The sequence below is a fragment of the Protomyctophum bolini genome, assembly GCF_963924005.1.
Source record: "Protomyctophum bolini genome assembly, chromosome: 4".
Taxonomy (NCBI): Eukaryota; Metazoa; Chordata; class Actinopteri; order Myctophiformes; family Myctophidae; genus Protomyctophum; species Protomyctophum bolini.
In genome coordinates this window covers 31,633,450-31,652,573 of record NC_137865.1, presented here as the reverse complement: position 1 = coordinate 31,652,573, position 19,124 = coordinate 31,633,450, and the positions used below count along the sequence as shown (strand labels likewise).

Genomic DNA, 19,124 nt, shown 5'->3' with positions numbered 1-19,124 from the left:
GCCTCTGAGCTGTAGTGGAGTAGAAGTAAAAGTATTGAAAATCTGAAATAATAAGTAAAAAAAACACCTCAAAACCTCAAACCTCAAAAAGTACAGTACTAAATGTACATGTACCACAGTGCGGACCCATCACATACGGCACAGTGAAATAACAATACATCTACACATACATACATTTAAGCTAATACATATGCACGTCCTACACACACGACAGCGTATGTGTTGCATTGCTCAGGGTTAAGTGGCGTAGAGATTGGATCCATGAGCGAGTGTCTTTGTTGATTTGAATGTGAGGCACCGTGTCTGGAGGAGATGATATGTGAACATGTGTCTCTGGGGGGGGAACCAGCCTCTCTGATCCGGAGAGGCCCCCTCGGAGCACAATGACCCCCAAACACGCTGCTCATGCCTGGGCAGCACATGGCCACTCTGCGGCCTCTCAGAGCCATGCTTGCTTTGCCTGGGGCTGCTGAGGCAGCTGAGCTAGCTGGGACGGGCCTTGTACTGAGAGGATGGGTCAGGAGGACCCAATACTGGGTCATGGATAATTCCTCCCAGGTCGCATTGTAATGCCTGCCGATGGCTAGACGTGTCGTTACGTTTATCAGTCATGGTCTCTGAGAGGTTAAGATATGGCTAAACGGGGTGGGTATAGCTCAGGTAGTGCATAACCTGACATCTTATAATACTTGTAGGTTGAGAACTTTGGCTGAAAAATGTGTCAATGGATAGAGGGCCTTTTACTATTAGCATTTAAAAAAAAGTTTCACTTTTAAGCCTCAAAACCAAGTCCATTGTTATGCGAGATGAAAGGCAAAACTCGTATGGCAAAACAGATGTCAGATTTAGTCTAGACTTGTGAACATGAACAAGGCGTTCCTGTAGCTAGAAGCGAGAAAACCAAGATTCTCTCGATGATGTTCACAAGAAAGCAACTCGGCCGAGCACGGTTCCGTTGTCAGTAAATGGGAAACCAATGTTGTGGAAAGCACTGACAATTTTCAGCTGCGATACTATTAACCATCAAACTGAAAAGAAGCTAAATGCATGTAAAAGATTCAACATTGCACAAGTCCACAAGATGAGTGCCTGATTTACTGTGTACTGATCCGTTTCCCAGCTGTGGGAAAGATTTGTTTATGGCTATTGATGAAACTGCCTCAAGCCCTAGCAATACCACTCACTGTAGTGGCTTCGATGTGGAATTGCACACATGAAATTGTGTTCTAGTGTGGATTTTTTTATTTTTCACTTTAGAAAGCATCTGTAGACTATCTCCACTGTATGCCACGTAAACCTCTCTTCCCCTGCGTCATTCTAAAACATATATTCCAGCACGCTGCCATAAGCCTGCATTTACATCATTATCTCGACCCAGTGGCTGACATGAGACGGCTGATGATTTCAAATCACACTCTTTAACTGGGGAATGAGCTCTCAATGCTACGATTGATGAGGTGACAGCACATGGAAAAGTTTGAAATTCAACCACACCATCTGCTAGCCTGCGTGCTATTTATCAAATGGAATGCTAATACGGTATATACCCTGCCCATCCGAGCAGATAGCATGTGTGCCCGTTTGGCCGACGTCCAGGTTTGTATTGAGAGATTGCACATGTCATATACTGTACCTTTGGCTGGAGATTGGGATGGAGCAGCACGTAGCCATTGGGATCGATGGCAAAGTAGTATCCATTAGGGCCAATCTGAAGCAGGAGAAGAACAAAGGAGAAAAACTATGACATTTTACCTCTAAATATTGTTAAGGTGACTCACTGAATAGAACAGGTGTTCCATCCACTGTTCAAAGCCAATTTTAATCCATTATTTGGATCAAATCAAGCTGGACCTGGAGCGTTGGAACTGCCTCCATGATTGGGCAGAGAGTTTAAAGTCTAAACATTCTCCCTCATTTGCATCATCCAAATAATAATAATTATTATTATTGTCCCGAAAGATATTCATCTTCACAGTCTGTTGAAATACAAAACAACACAGCACAGAAAAACACGGCCTGGAGGGCAGTACAAGATATCATAGGACGACTTCTTATTATCCGCTTTACATCAGTTATAATTACTAATCTTGTTTTTTACCAAGTGTCTTAGATTCCGGTTTCAAGCAATGGGATTCAAAGGGTTCAGTATCTCTTCCTAAGTAGATCTTTCTGAGGATGGAGTCCTTTGATCCGATACAGTACAGTACAGAAATATGATGTGCTAAGGAATGACCTTCTTCTTTTCTTTCAGATAAGATAAATTATATTAAGAAACAATACCTCCTATGTAACGTAGCCAATATCAATAAGTGGTTGTTTTGTTCCCCAGGAGATATATTAATCAGCAGTCTTCTTTTCCTTTCGGCTTACCTTCAGGGGTTGCCAAAGCGAATCATCTGCCTCCATCTCACCCTGTCCTCTGCCTCCTCTTCTCTCACACCAACTAACTTCATGTCCTCTTTCACTACATCCATACATCTTCTATTTTGTCTTCCTCTGTCTAGGCCTCCTGCCTGGCAGTTCCAACCTCAACATCCTTCTACCGATATATACTATACCTCCTCTGTACGTGTCCAAACAATCTCAGTCTGGCCTCTCTGGCTGTATCTCCAAAATACATCCTCTGATACTCATTCCTGATCCTATCCATCCTTGTTACTCCCTGAGAGAACCTCAGTCTCTGCTACCTCCAGCTCATTTTAGTCTCTGTTACATCCAGCATAGAGATTCAGAAGATATGTGTTAGGATACTTTGAACAATTAAAAATTATAACAATCTGTACTCAAACCAGGCCATTGTGACTCAAAATATCAGTGCATTTATCACCTGATCACTCCAAATTTAAACCTGCCATGCATATCCCCATTGTACCTTAAATGTGAAATAAATACATTATGGCAGCCTTCCACAGCCTTTGGTCCTGATAGCAAATTGCTAAAATATTGGGTTCCTGTACTGTATGAAATGCACACCAGTTAGGAACTGAGCTTGAACTGGATCAGGTATCACTTCACAGCTAATTTAACCAAAATGTGGAAAGCTTGTCTTCACTCTTCACTATGTAAATGACTGTGAATGTATGTGCCCTTATATATATATATATATATATATGTATCTAGACGCTAGAGCCTTTATACAAAGCACATGAGACGCTAAGGTCGGGCTGTGGTGGTTATCTTTGTTTTGATGTGGTGATAGCAGACTCAGAATTGTAGGATGTTCAACAGATGTATCTTTTTGTTTTCTTTTTTCATTTTAGTTTTTATTCTGTATTGATTGTTTTCCCCTGTTCCCTTTCTCCGACTGTGCTGAGTTGTGTGGTGTTGTGTTTAATGTGTTCTGTCCGTGTATAATGGAAAAATCAATACAACATATTGAAAATAAATGACAGAATAAAACAAAAATACTGAGAGATAAGAGGGCTGTGAAATTGAGATTATGTGCAATAACTGGTTCTGTTTCAAAGGCACCCAGTATTAGGGTTGCCAACCGTTCCTGGAAATGCAGAATTGCCCCTTATTTGGAAACTAAAAGACGTGTCCCTTATTGAACTGATAAGGAGCACACTTTGTTCCTTATTTGGTGGAATCAATCAATGACACATCTTCCAAGTTCAAACAGCTCAAACAAAGCTCATATGTGGACCATGTCCGCCTTTCTTTGTCTTTGTATTTGTATATGTCTTTTATGTCACTATGGACCATGTGTCTTTAATAAAGTTTGATTAATTGATTGACATATGCTGCTAACCACGTAAAGTCTCTAGACTTGGTAAACTGGACCTGAGTTGTCTCTGTACTTTGGCCCAAATCTCTTAGTCAAAAATAGCTCATCTACAGGGACATGCAGAGAGTGTAGACATGCAGGGGCTGAAATCCCATAGGGCACTTTTGGACAAAATTTTGCGAAAATAGCCGATCACACAAGATCGCCTATTTTATCTACTGGAGTCTTTATCTACTGGAGATGCGGTGTACGACATGGATTTCTAAACCAATTAGTTCAAGTTCAGGGGAATCATAGGCTATATTAATTTACTTATATTGATCCTATAAACAATTATCTACATTTGTGTGGTTAAAGTGACTAAATTGTTTAAAGCAAAAACACGGTATAGCCCATGATGTGGGATTGAAGAAGGCCTTGGTGTTTGCAACCAGTGCACAAGTCAACTGGGACTGTTTGGTCTGTGAAGAAGACATCAAAACAGAATGCCACACGTGATGCAATCCCCTCTCTCATGAACAGCTCCACGGGGAGAGAACAAGGACTGCACCGTGTGTGTGTGTGTGTGTGTGTGTGTGTGTGTGTGTGTGTGTGTGTGTGTGTGTGTGCGCGCTGGCGCGTGCATGTGTGTGTTCACTGTTCACTCACTGTGAAGCGTGGTGTGAGTTTCTTTATGTCATTCAAAGACACATCAATCCCCATTACACCCAGAATCAACTGGTTCTGGTACTGAGAGAGAGAGAGAGAGAGAGAGAGAGAGCGAGAGAGAGAGAGAGAGAGAGAGAGAGTTTTTTAAACAGTTAAGAACATACTTTACTATGCTTTTCTTATGATGCTCTTGACCTGACTTTAACTGCTACATGGTATAATATTTCTTAAATGAAATACCTCTCCCTTCTTGTCATCTCTGCTCTTGGTCTTGTTGAAGACAGGCAGAGTTCCTGTGATGACCAAACCCAGTTCCTGATGTGAGGGAGAGGAGGAGCGAGAGAGAGAGAGGAGGGGGGCGGGACGGACAACAACATACTTTTGAATACTTTTTACTCCTGTACGTTAACTCAAGTGCATATTTGACAGGGCAAATTTCACTTTCTAGTTGATCGATAAAACCTTGACTAAGCGTAGGTTATCTACCCAGCAAGCCATATGACGTCATGATGACGGACGTTCAGGACTAGGCCAGATCACAGCCCATATGGTGATGATATTTACGTCATTTCCAGGACGTCTTCACCAGTTGAAATAATATCCTGGGCCAGATCTGACTAGTTATGATATGACTTAAGTTGATCTGGCCTCGATCAGACTCTCTCTGATTCATCCAGGGCAGTCGGTCTTAGTGGGCAGAATTTATGTTGGTTGAAATCAGGTGATATTCTGGGCCAGATGTGACTAGTCTTGGTTTGACTTGATCTGGCCTCAATGGAGACGTCACAAATTTGTCCAGGTCCTGACCGTGCTTGCTGGGTATACTTTGACTCGACTACTGGGGTTGAGTGCTTTGTCTGTGATGACATACCAGAGCATCCAGGTAGACGTTAGTCCACTGGACCTGTTTGGCCTGCTGGTCCGCCAGGACCATGGGTCTTCCCAGCACATCCAGGTACTCCTGAATCACACAGGATCCCACAGACATACAAAGACATTGACACCTGAACGATTCCTGGAGACTTTCATAATAATACTTAACACCTTCAGTCTATAATCGAATAGAGCCCTGCATGCATCCCAATCACCTGCGTGTTTATTCGAATGGCTCCGATTGAGGGAATCTCGTAGAAGAAACCTGGAAGGGTCAATAGATTGTTATTCACAAATGACAAAAGTACAAAAGTGGTATGTCGGGTTAAATGGTTGAGAACCACTGTGGTACGCAACAGTGACCAAAGTACACACAGTCAAACAAAGCGAGAGTCATCATGTGCATATAGTCTGGAGCTTAACATCACCCTCGGAGACTCCAGAGGACTGACTGCTGCTGGTTTTCATTCTAGCTGTCTACTTAAGAATAAATGATGACATCTAGTTTCAACCATTGAGGAAGTCAGGGGGAAAAAAAGTTCAAAACCCCTCCCTGTGGGTTTAAAGGACTACCTGAAGCAATAGAAACAAAGACGAATGCTCAGGACTTGAGTTGAGAACCCTGATTATTCCAATATGTGTGTAGACCATAGCTACAGGGGGAATTCATTTGATTGTAAACGTGTTTGTTTGTTTTAGATTGATAGTTTCAGCTGTGGTGTTGCGCCATACCTTTGTTGGCACAAGCCATCCACTGGATGGGTCCTTTGTCGTAGTTGTGCTGGCCGACAGAGAAGGTGAATATTCTGACCTGAAACACAACAGAACATCCAGACGGCTCAAACAGAAGCATTTATAGTGTTGACCAGAGGCACTTTACAAAGTGACACTCAGCACTTTGTAACTTAGCTAAAAAAGAAAGAAAAGAAAAGAAAAAAGCGCTGTGTAGTTTGTGCTATAGTAATTATTCTCCTCACAACTCACAAGTTTTATGGTAGAGATAATATATGCACTGATGCAGAGACACAAAGTTAGCCCTAAAGCAAAGCAAGCACGCACATTGCACTCACGCATGCACATAACACTCTTTGGCCAAATTGTGGACCTGAGCCCTCCCATGCCATTCCTCATGTCTGACCTTTGATCTTTGGTTGAGGGCAGCACGTTATTAAAGGAAATGGCACAAATCACAGATAACTAATTATGAATATATACGTAGCCTATTTTAACCATAACAAACCTTGCAACTGTTTTGGTCGATGTACTGTACTACGTGTATATGACATTTTGCATGGTCATTTTCAAATCTGGAAATAATTGCACGAATAAAAACAAGACCGTTTGGTTTTTATCATGAGAGACAGGCTGGAGCACCGTGGCAATTCTGTCGCTTTGGGGAAAGGGAACTTCACGACTCTCACCAACTGCTTTTGATTCAGCCTGGGATCCATTCCCTGTCATCAATATGGGGAAGTTAATAACCATATGAACCCCAATGTTCCTATTCTGGGCAAAGATTTTGCAACAATAGCCATTTTGGTGTCTAAACCTTTCCACCGATACCTAGCCTTATCAGTAATGATTAATCTATATACTGATATTCAGTTATTGGTTTACAGAATGTTCCTAATCTATAATCCTATAATTGCCCAACACTGATGACACTGATGGACGGGGGGCATTGGCTCAGGGGTAGAGTGGCCATTAGAACGACTGCATGGGGAAACTGTCTGGTTCCCAGTTCAATCCCGGGCCAGAGTTAGTGTCGAAGTGTCCTTGAGCAAGACACTGAACCCCGAATTGCTCCCGATGTGCAAGTTGGTGCCTTGCATGGTTTCAGTGTATGAATGGCTGAATGTAATGGAGGAATGGGGTACATTCAATGGGTAATCTATGAAAAGCGCTTTGGATATAAGCACTATATAAATGCACCATTTTACATTTATGGACAGGACATGCTCACACTAGCCTGTCACACTTCTTTGAGACTGATAGAGTTGTGAGTTAGATAGAATTATAGAATGATAAAACTGTAGAAATAAAATAAAGTACCCGGCCACCTTTGTTCTGTTTTGAATAAAAAAACAGTTGAACCGTATGTTTTTCAGCACTGTTGAAACACTGCTTTCTCTAGTAGACACTGCAGAATGGTCACAGATGGAGCATACTGTAAGCAAGCAGCCCACAGCGCTGTAATGTTGTAGCCTTGATGTGAACTTTTGATCAAATGCATGCAGGTGCTTCTAGAGAGGCACGGTTTGCTTTGTCATATTTTGTAATCAAACCGCCTTCCATTTCCCATTTTCGTGCACACACTTTTTTTTACAGGGTATATAGTGTATGTGTGCGTGCGTGTGTGCATGTGCGTACAGGTCAACAATTCACAATGTCCTTTCTCAAGAATTGGGAGATTTGATTCATTCAATGCACTACAGAAGTCATAGTGTCTTATAGGGGGGCTTATAGTATACTGTAAATCATGCCCATACTGGTACAGTATATGGTCATAGTGCCGGGGCTTATAGTATACTGTAAATCATACCATAAATCATACCATACTGGTATATGGACATATTGGTTGGATCAGTGCTTCTGGACAACTGGATATTATCCATAAAATGTCAACATACTGTATGGAGATATCCGTTGGATCTGGACAACCGCGTATCTGAACGATTTGAATTTAGAATTTGGTTTGTTTATGGTTATATCTGAGTAATGGTGATGCAGCCATGCATGCTCCACCTTCCCTCCCATTACCCAATTTTATTATATGATATTCTCAATTTAGTGAGCTTGTAGCTATTTTTGGGAAATAAATAAATAAAGTCGTTAGCGCTAGCGCCTCACAGCTAGAAGGTGCTGGTGCTAGAAGGTTGGCAGAGGGAGTGTAGTGCCCAGGATTACACTAGACAATTGACATTGGGTGAAAAAATGGATTACAAAAATTGTGGAAAAATATACTGTATATTATTCTTTATAACCGATCAAATTAATTGTTCTAATTCAGATTAACTTGTGCACTCCTGGTGGTGTGCATGTTTCCTTCTATTTATGTTTTGTCATTGGCCAAACACTGCACACATACTAGTACAAACTATTAAAATGAATTAGCCCTCGTATGTGGATACGCGCCTGTGGAGTGTGGATGCATGCGAATGATGTGTGTAATATGCAGCGTGTATCATGGGATGTCTTTTGTCTATCCCAGTGTGCAGAATAACAAAGCTCATCTGCCCTCCATCTGTGTAAACTGTTAGGTAAAGAGGATGTGCAAAACGGAAGTGAAACCCAAAGGGAGCTCTGAAAAGCTGAGTCGAATAAAAACTAAGACAGGAGCGCATCGAGCCATATAAAAGCAAACAACCCTCTCTGCAGTGTGTGTGTGTGTGTGTGTGTGTGTGTGTGTGTGTGTGTGTGTGTGTGTGTGTGTGTGTGTGTGTGTGTGTGTGTGTGTGTGCGTGCACGTCCCTGACCTACCTTTTTCTCAGAATTGTATTTCTCCAGTATGGCCTGAGCTCTCTCCTCTCCTCCGTCAGTGAACAACATGATAATTTTGTTGCAGTTGGCTCTGCTCACATTAGTCTGCAAAGACAATACGTTGTGTTAATGATCCATCCTGCCATTCTTTATTATTATTATTATTATTTGGCTCTGCTCACATTAATCTGCAAAGACAATACGTTGTGTTCATTTTAAATTCATTTCATTATTATTACTATTTTACCAAGATTGTGTTTGCGGCCCACCTATCTGCCCACCCATCTGACCACCTATGTCTGAGCCAATAGGGTTAGTGTTAAATGATCAGTTATCATGATCATAACATACCTTTTCAGAGCATGTTAAGTTCAATCAATTGTAAACTCACTTTTCAAGGTTTTAAAGAGAAGAAACTTAATATTATATTAATAAATGGTAAATAATAATTAAAATCTTTCAAATCAATAATTAGGGGGCTCACTAGCAATATCCCACAGGTTGAGAACCAAAGCTCTGAAGTTAAAATTGTGAATTGCTCATTTTTTACAGTCAACTCACCATCCATTGTCAAGTTAATGTACCAGCTAACCACATTGCACTTTAGCACTCATAAAATGTACAGTTAGTTGTAACTAAGTTGCTTTCAGCAGTAGGCTATCTGAGTACAGCCTCAGACCATCATAACACCTTTGACCAGCAGATGGCAGTGTAAGATAACACTTTGCTTTTGTTGCCTTTCACAGGTAAACATCCATTCATGAGTTGTTTTGTCCTCAGCGTTGTTGTTGTTTTTTGGGAGTGCAATGACTGAGTGGTTTTCAACCAGTGGCCCGGGGACCACCAGTGGTCCTTAAGGAGGTTCCAGGTGGTCCCCAGTTAAATGATGGAGAGTTGGTAACCAAATGAACCCTTATAGATCTTTAACTCTTGAGAGTGTAAAATGAAACCAAACGGACACGTACGGGTCCATTTTACACTCTCAAGAGTTAAATGATTGTTAAACATCTGCATTGCTTCATTTACAAGAAGCAATGAATTAGAAAATGTAGAATAATTGACATTTTGAACGTTTGCTTGTTTTCCTATCTACAGTATCCTATCACATCACATCAATACAGCATGGAATTGTGTACACAATGTTATGCAACAACAACAACAAAATATTCAGGGTTTTGGGTCTGAGAGGCTAAATGTCATCAAATGGTGGTCCGGGGCTCAAATGCCCAGCAATAAATAATGGGTCTTGATACAGAAAGGGTTGAAAAGCCCTGACGTATATATATCTTACCACAGACAGCTGCTCAAAAGCGAACTCAAAGCCCTTGGTGTAGTTGGTGATGCCTTTGGCTGAGATGTTCTGCACGGCATCTTTCAGCATCTTCTTGTTCCTCACGTTGGCTTGGACCAGGCGGTCAAAACACGCCGTGTTGTTCACGATGGTGTTGAACTGATGAGGGGGAAAGCAGAGGCGAGAAGTTTTATTCATTTTTTTTACTAAATGTTTATCCCATGATTTTGTAACCCATTTTTTTCCACCCAGTGGCAATTATCTAATCTAATGTATTCCTGGGCTCTACACTCCCTCTGTCAACCTGGGGAGAGCAACGGACTGACCTCATTCTTCCTTCAATGTTCGGGGGGTTCAAGGCGCTTCTTTTCCACCTGACATGGGGGGAGTTTCCCCAGTTGGACGTAGCGCGTGGAAGGAACATGCTATTGCAACCAGTTCCTTGTCCATGTTTTGTGAGGGTACCACTATCTACCCTAGGGGGTAACGGGGAGAACATGCAAACTCCACACAGAAAGGCCCATAAGTTTTATTCATGATGGTGTTGAACTGAGCGAGAAAGCAGAGGCGAGAACTGAAGTTGCAACCCACAACTTATTCCCACAGGTGTGTACGCTGTGTGCAAAGATCGCTCACGCCAATCATGTGCAAGGTTACACATGTATGGATGTGAATGTGAATGTGTTGGCAGTTTGGCACGTACGCACGTGTGCACGCGCACGCACACGCACACGCACACACACACACACACACACACACACACACACACACACACACACACACACACACCTGGCCTTGGCTATTATCATGAGGCTGTAAACAGACACATTCATCAAGTCCCTCTAATTGCTCTGCATCCTTGGAGCTCAATGATTCGGTACCCATGGAAACAAGATTCCTCCATAAGAAAACCAGTTTCAGCAGCTACAAAATCTTATTAAAAGCAAGAGCATCATTTCCACCCTGCCGCACACACACACACACACACACACACACACACACACACACACACACACACACACACACACACACACACACACACACACACACACACACACACACACACACACACACACACACACACACACACTAAGGCTGTCCCCAAACATTCAAGGTTCGAATGTTCGCTCGTTAGGGTTGGCACTCGAATCTTAATTAATGGGTTTGAACCATTCGTTTATTTTTTATTTATTATTTAATAAAAAATAATTTTAACTCAAAAATATATCTCGGCGAGAATGTTTCTCGTGCATTCCTTAAGGTAACTGTTCCAATATGGCTCATGGTGTCGTTTTGACTGGCATTCAAAATGTATATGTTAAAAATGTAAGCTTGGGGGAGGGATGTTAATATTATGGGTTGTGGGGGCTGACAAGGCTATACAGCCACATGTGTTTCTAATGTGATGTAGGCCTACATAACACTAATGACACTTATCTTTTCTCTTCATGTAATTCCAGAATATGAAGAGTCACTGCACCAGTGGTGTAGACAGCACCAAGCCCTGGACCCTGAGACGAGCCATGTCCGTGGGCCCCACAGCCCCACCAATTTAGGCTTCCGAGGACCCCCACCCTGGAGCCCATGTGAAGTGTCCCAGACCGATGCCCCCCTCCCTGCACAAGACATTGAGGTAGGAACTGTACGATATAGCTGCTGCTGCTGGGAAGAGCTGCTTGCTGCGCAGCGAGTACAAATCTTGTTTATTGTCCTTTGCTGTCGCTGGTGTGGTTAAGCAGGGTACTGATGGTGTTGCTCTCGTTTGCGTTTCCGGCTTCCTGCGGTTGCGTCGCGTCGGGCTGCCTGCTGTTGCACTCGTTTGCGTTGCGTCGACTGCCACAATTTCGGCCGGTTCTGTCATTTCACCTCATTTCACCTAACCTGTGGACACCGCCTGTCATCTGCAGAAGAACGTGATGGTTCACGGTAAGTATCTGTTTTTGTATTCTTTGCTGCTGGTAGGGTAGGGCTGGTAGGGTAGGGCTCCTATCCTAGTGTAGGTTTTTGCGTTGCATCGCAAACTAAGCACTTTGGCACAGGCATGGAGCTCCTGGTTTACTGGGATGGGGTTCGATTCCCTGCTGCGCCCTGCTGATTACATTTAATCTGTTAAACAGGCATCCTTTTTCACAATAGAGCGTCGCAGTCCCTCCCCCTTTCAGAACGACGAGTGGCCCAGGAAATTATTAATTCCATAGGCATTTCAAAACTTATTTATTTAAAGACCTTTAAGCGTCGTACGAAGCCAACTCTTGTCGTGACAAATCATGACAACACACACAATATTTATATTTTGGACCAAATAATTACAAAGAAGAACAAAACAAACCGTTTTATCTACTTTCTAATTCTTTGTTTGGCCCGAAAAATTGTGTTTATCATGATTGGTCCGAATGTTCACTCACAAATTCCTGCCGAAGTTCGAGTCCTAAAATAAGGGCTAGGGTACAGCCTTAACACACACACACCGTCTAACCAAAACGCTATAGTCAATATTACCTTCCGCACACCTAAAACATGTCAAATCAATTTCATTGTAACTAAGATATTCAATACTAAATCATATTTTTTTAATGACAGATGTAGCCACTATACGACCATGTAAACACCTAGCTTAGCCACTGCGTGCCGGGACTGCCCATGCAGCACAGCTGTTTTTTTATGTTTTGATTACTGTAGGTGTGCGGTGATGCTCGTTTGAAGCACGGGTAGAGAGCTATTTCAAACAATTAGATTGCTTCCTCGAAACTACCAATGGCATAATTGAGATTAAATGTAACACAACACACAACAGCAGCACCCAGGTGTTAATCTATCCATTTGTATCTCCATTTATAACTCAGAGAGTTAATGAATGTAACTGAAGTGAACCTTTACGAAGACATTCTGAGTTATACTCAGAGTTATTAACACTGATTTCACTGCATGCGTAATCATAATGCCATATGAAGGCTCTGGGAACAGCAGAGCAGTATAAAGCAGCATTGCATTGTGTAGCAGAGTTCTTCTAAAACAATACAGCACCCCATCGATCTCTCGACCAATCAATGCGTCTCTGTGAGACGGCCAACTGGGAGGCCTGGAACACTGATCTACAGAGACAAGCAGGCAGCGAGAAGACAAGCAGAGACCAGACCATGTGTGTATTATGCAACTCTCTGTCATAGAGACAGAGAAGACAAGCAGAGACCAGACCGTGTGTGTATATCTATCATAGAAAGAAAGAAAGAAAGAAAGAAAGAACGTTTGTGCGTGCGTGTGTGTGTGCACATTTCAAATGGGACGGGCAGCCTTGAAGCTTGCTGCTGAATGACAGTTGCAGACATGCACGTCTCTACTGGACTGGAAGGCAATATCAGCATGAGTCTAGTCTGACAAAAGGACTGAATCAAAGAGACAGAACACACACACACACACACACACACACACACACACACACACACACACACACACACACACACACACACACACACACACACACACACACACACACACACACACACACACACACACACATATGCATATAGAGCAGATCATTGTGCACACAGAGCAGACTACTCTGTTATCACATCGTCTCTTAAAAGGAGAAGAGAGGAAGGTGAGAAGGAGTGTGGGAAGGTGGGGGGCAGAGCAGAGACGAATGGCTTGGAGAGAACCCTGGATTTAGAAAATATTGATTTTCCCAAAAAAAGGGGGGGGGGGGGGTGAACATGGATTGGATTAGCGGTCACATATGGGAGAAGTGGCTAGTGGACTAGACTCCCCCATAGAGAGAGATAGAGAGAGAGAGAGAGAGAGAGAGAGAGAGAGAGAGAGAGAGAAAAAAAAAAATCACATTCCCCCTCTACAGTCCACCTAATGTCCCCCTCTACAGTCCACCTAATGACCCCCTCTACAGTCCACCTAATGTCCCCCTCTACAGTCCACCTAATGTCCCCCTCTACAGTCCACCTAATGTCCCCCTCTACAGTCCACCTAATGTCCCCCTCTACCGTCCACCTAATGTCCCCCTCTACAGTCCAACTAATGTCCCCCTCTACAGTCCACCTAATGTCCCCCTCTACCGTCCACCTGATGTCCCCCTCTACAGTCCACCTAATGTCCCCCTCTACAGTCCACCTAATGTCCCCCTCTACAGTCCAACTAATGTCCCCCTCTACAGTCCACCTGATGTCCCCCTCTACAGTCCACCTGATGTCCCCCTCTACAGTCCACCTAATGTCCCCCTCTACAGTCCACCTAATGTCCCCCTCTACAGTCCACCTAATGTCCCCCTCTACAGTCCACCTAATGTCCCCCTCTACAGTCCACCTACTGTCCCCCTCTACAGTCCACCTAATGTCCCCCTCTACCGTCCACCTAATGTCCCCCTCTACAGTCCACCTAATGTCCCCCTCTACAGTCCACCTAATGTCTGTCCCCCTCTACAGTCCACCTAATGTCCCCCTCTACCGTCCACCTAATGTCCCCCTCTACAGTCCACCTAATGTCCCCCTCTACAGTCCACCTACTGTCCCCCTCTACAGTCCACCTAATGTCCCCCCAGTGTTGATGACTATGACGAAAAATGTTCGCGTCAACATCGAGACAATTTCAACTCCCTTTGACCTAATGTCTTTCAATCTGCCTCTGTCAGACTCCCCACGCCCATACGAGCGCGTATACGTACAGTATAGTGTACACAAAGACACACGTGCACACAAACACTCAGAGACACACGCACGCAAACACTCAGACACACACACACACACACACACACACACACAGCTCCCAACAGGATGTAATAATTGGACATCCAGGCTGGATCAGAACCGTAGCATGTGACATAATACATTGTGATACATCACTGAGGATTCATCCCAGGTGCATCCAATCCATGCGATGTTTTTTTGTTATATGTGCGAAGAAAACAAAGGGACCCGCAGGGAGGAGAACAACAGAGAGCCTGAATGAGATGGAAGACATCTCCAATCTCTATAAAGATCCCTCTCTCTGTCCATAAACACCCCCTCAGACTCCACCTCCACTGTCTCTCTCTTGAGCCAAATTCCAATACTCAAAATCTCGGCCACTCGCTCATTCACACTCGGTCACTCCAGCCTGGTGGTGTTAAGGTGACATTTGTCACTTCCTGAAATATGTGACCATATTGTGGCCTAAATAGGTTGAATTCTGCTAATAAACTGACTGCAATGATTTACGTTCTGACACTGACATCATGGGAGGGATAGAGCGAGAGTGAGAGATAGTGAGACTGACACTCTTAATAATAGCCATCAGTATGCTTTTGACCTACCACAGCTGTCGAGGAAGAGAATGTGTTGTGCTGTGTGTGCTGTGTGTGCGTGCGTGCGTGCGTGCGTGCGTGCGTGCGTGCGTGCGTGCGTGCGTGCGTGCGTGAGTGAGTGACCATCCTCTGAGGACCAAATGCCAACTTGGTCTCTGGGCCAAAGTTAATGAGCGAGGATTTATGGGTAATATCGGAGATTAATGATTTGGTGTCAGGTTATAACACCCCCAGGACTGGACATACGTAGAGTTGCACATCCGTGCGAGAGTGTGCACATGCGTGTGATCAGAGTGCACATGCGCGCGCGTGCGTGCATGTGTGTGTGTGTGTGTGTGTGTGTGTGTGTGTGTGTGTGTGTGCCTAAGTGTAAGGGGCCAGACATACAGAGAAAGAGAAAGACAGACTGTAGTCGAGAAGACAGGGAACGTATTGACTGATTCTACTGTAGATTTAGGGTTCCCTGATTGATCGGCACAGAGCAAGAGAAGGACAATAAAACAGCTCAAAGTCATTCCAAGGTGCATGTCTCAGCTAATGTCCCCCTCTACAGTCCACCTAATGTCCCCCTCTAAAGTCCACCTAATGTCTGTCCCCCTCTACCGTCCATCAAATGTCCCCCTCTACAGTCCACCTAATGTCCCCCTCTACAGTCCACCTAATGTCTGTCCCCCTCTACCGTCCATCTAATGTCCCCCTCTACAGTCCACCTAATGTCCCCCTCTACAGTCCACCTAATATCCCCCTCTACAGTCCGCCTAATGTCCCCCTCTACAGTCCACCTAATGTCTGTCCCCCTCTACCGTCCATCTAATGTCCCCCTCTACAGTCCACCTAATGTCCCCCTCTACAGTCCACCTAATATCCCCCTCTACAGTCCACCTAATGTCCCCCTCTACAGTCCACCTAATGTCCCCCTCTACCGTCCACCTGATGTCCCCCTCTACAGTCCACCTAATGTCCCCCTCTACAGTCCACCTAATGTCCCCCTCTACAGTCCACCTAATGTCCCCCTCTACAGTCCACCTAATGTCCCCCTCTACCGTCCACCTAATGTCCCCCTCTACAGTCCACCAAAATGTCCCCCTTTACAGTCCACCTAATGTCCCCCTCTACAGTCCACCTAATGTCCCCCTCTACAGTCCACCTAATGTCCCCCTCTACAGTCCACCTAATGTCCCCCTCTACAGTCCACCTGATGTCCCCCTCTACAGTCCACCTAATGTCCCCCTCTACAGTCCACCTAATGTCCCCCTCTACAGTCCACCTAATGTCCCCCTCTACAGTCCACCTAATGTCCCCCTCTACAGTCCACCTAATGTCCCCCTCTACCGTCCATCTAATGTCCCCCTCTACAGTCCACCTAATGTCCCCCTCTACAGTCCACCTAATGTCCCCCTCTACAGTCCACCTAATGTCCCCCTCTACAGTCCACCTAATGTCCCCCTCTACCGTCCATCTAATGTCCCCCTCTACAGTCCACCTAATGTCAACATCGAGCCAATTTCAACTCCCTTTGAGCTAATGTCTTTACATCTGCCTCTGTCAGACTCACCACGCCCATACGAGCGTATAGTGTACACAAAGACACACGTGCACACAAACACGCAAACACACACACACACACACACACACACACACACACACACACACACACACACACACACACACACACACACACACACACACACACACACACACACACACACACACACACACACACACACACACACACACACACACACACACACACACACACACACACACACAGCACACAGCTCCCAACAGGCTGTAATAATTGGACATCCAGGCTGGATCAGAACCGTAGCATGTAACAGAATACATTGTGTCCGAAGAAAACAAAGGGACCCGCAGGGAGGAGAACAACAGAGAGCCTGAAGGAGATGGAAGACATCTCCAATCTCTATAAAGATCCCTCTCTCTGTCCATAAACACCCCCTCAGACTCCACCTCCACTGTCTCTCTCTTGAGCCAAATTCCAATACTCAAAATCTCGGCCACTCGCTCATTCACACTCGGTCACTCCAGCATGGTGGTGTTATGGTGACATTTGTCACCTCCTGAAATATGTGACCATATTGTGGCATAAATACTGCTATAGGTTGAATTCTGCTAATAAACTAACCGCAATGATTTACATTCGGACACTGACATCATGTGATGTCTACACGATTGTATATTTCATCAGGTCACCAATTTCACCGTATAACAGCACCACGTTGGAGTGTGAGTGAGCGAGTGGCCAAGATTTTGGCTTTGGTGTGGTGGTCTGTGTGTATGTGTGTGTGTGTGTGTGTGTGTGCGGGCGTGTGAGTGTGTGGACAGGTCATGGGGGCGGGGTAGGGGTGGTTGTGGTGATGAATGTGTGTTTCCCTGACTTTACTGACTAGGCAGTGGAGCTGAGGGGGTAAGGAGGTGGCAACAGTTCACGGAGGGAGTTTTAATCGCTTTTGGAAGATTGGACTCACGCAAACACGCACAGTCTCACGCACGCACACACACACACATGCACACTCCTACAGAAAATGGGACCTGTTAGAGTAGGGGCATGTAGTGCAGAGTTTTAATCCTGTGCACCAAATAGAGTGATGGGGATTTCATTACAGACCTGTTTCAGAGTGGTAAACCCAGGAGAAATCCATATTTCATTACTGTGTGTGTGTGTGTGTGTGTGTGTGTGTGTGTGTGTGTGTGTGTGTGTGTGTGTGTGTGTGTGTGTGTGTGTGTGTGTGTGTGTGTGTGTGTGTGTGTGTGTGTGTGCGTGCGTGCATGCGTGTGTGTGTGTGTGTTCATTGTAAATCGGTCATTCTCCATAGCATTTCTCACTGTGAATCCCCAGCCACACACACTGGCTTGCCAAGTACATCAGAAAAACAACACAAAACACTCACATAGACCACGTTGACATAGTCGTCGTCTGACAGCGTTTCCAGCATCTCGCTGACCGAGGTCCTGATCAGCTTCAGGGTCAGGCCGGACACACTGCCACTCCTGCCCAGAAGATAACAAAAAAAACAAAATCTTTACTGGATTCGGTAATAGCTTATGCTGAGATTTGAATTCATTCTCACTTAGCAGTACGGACAACTTACGCATCGACAAGGATCAGCATGTCTTTAGGCGAGGCCGCTCCCTGGATGTACCTGCAAAGGAGATCAGTTGGTGTGAATACAAAAAGGACTAAAGCTCTTGTTGCTCATATTGTTTTTGTACGGATTCAGCACAGTGGCAGTTCTGTGCTGTCGTTTTCCACGAAATTATGGCTTGACCTCATCTTATCACTGCTTGCAGCTATATTTTATTATTGATATTCATAAATGGTGCATCACATTGTTAGCTACAGCACACTGCGTGAAAAGAGGCAATTATGGGCACTAGATTTGCATATACAGTAATATACGGTAATATACAGGTGTGATGGTACAATTCGGGAGTTTACCGGAGTTTGTTGAAAAGCTTAACGGGAGTTTCCTGTAATATACACATCCGTATTCCATGCTTTTTGCACAGTGGTAGCTTGCGAGACAGAAATCAAAGCAACTGAAAAGTATTCAAAAAGTGACCCAGTTGTGGCCTTGCACATTACAAGGGTTAGTTAGCAACTGAGTAATACAGTAGTAGTGAAAGAAAGAAAGATACCCTGTCCATGTTGTCTGGGGGAGCAAACATAAAACCTATATTCTACAGTTTCTTCTGTAGTTTCTTTTCCACCATTTTGGTTTAAGATTTGGTGGGGACAGTGTGACAACTACCTCTGATTATCTAGTGGTGTGCTTGTGTTTATTGTATGCTGACAG

The 19,124-nt window shown here is 44.3% G+C and overlaps 1 protein-coding gene across 1 annotated transcript in view; it reads right to left on the bottom strand.

Annotated features, from left to right (window-relative positions):
- LOC308314547 (voltage-dependent calcium channel subunit alpha-2/delta-1) overlaps positions 1-19,124 on the bottom strand; it is a gene marked incomplete at both ends in the record, with an annotated part of 119,641 nt that overhangs the window by 45,122 nt on the left and 55,395 nt on the right. Inside the window, 10 exons of the mRNA XM_080762177.1 lie at positions 1,634-1,708; positions 4,376-4,456; positions 4,616-4,690; positions 5,247-5,336; positions 5,464-5,513; positions 5,981-6,059; positions 8,729-8,833; positions 10,020-10,178; positions 18,219-18,318; positions 18,420-18,470. Coding sequence (XP_080618303.1) covers positions 1,634-1,708; positions 4,376-4,456; positions 4,616-4,690; positions 5,247-5,336; positions 5,464-5,513; positions 5,981-6,059; positions 8,729-8,833; positions 10,020-10,178; positions 18,219-18,318; positions 18,420-18,470 — 865 coding nt within the window. The remainder of the gene's footprint in view (positions 1-1,633; positions 1,709-4,375; positions 4,457-4,615; positions 4,691-5,246; positions 5,337-5,463; positions 5,514-5,980; positions 6,060-8,728; positions 8,834-10,019; positions 10,179-18,218; positions 18,319-18,419; positions 18,471-19,124) is intronic.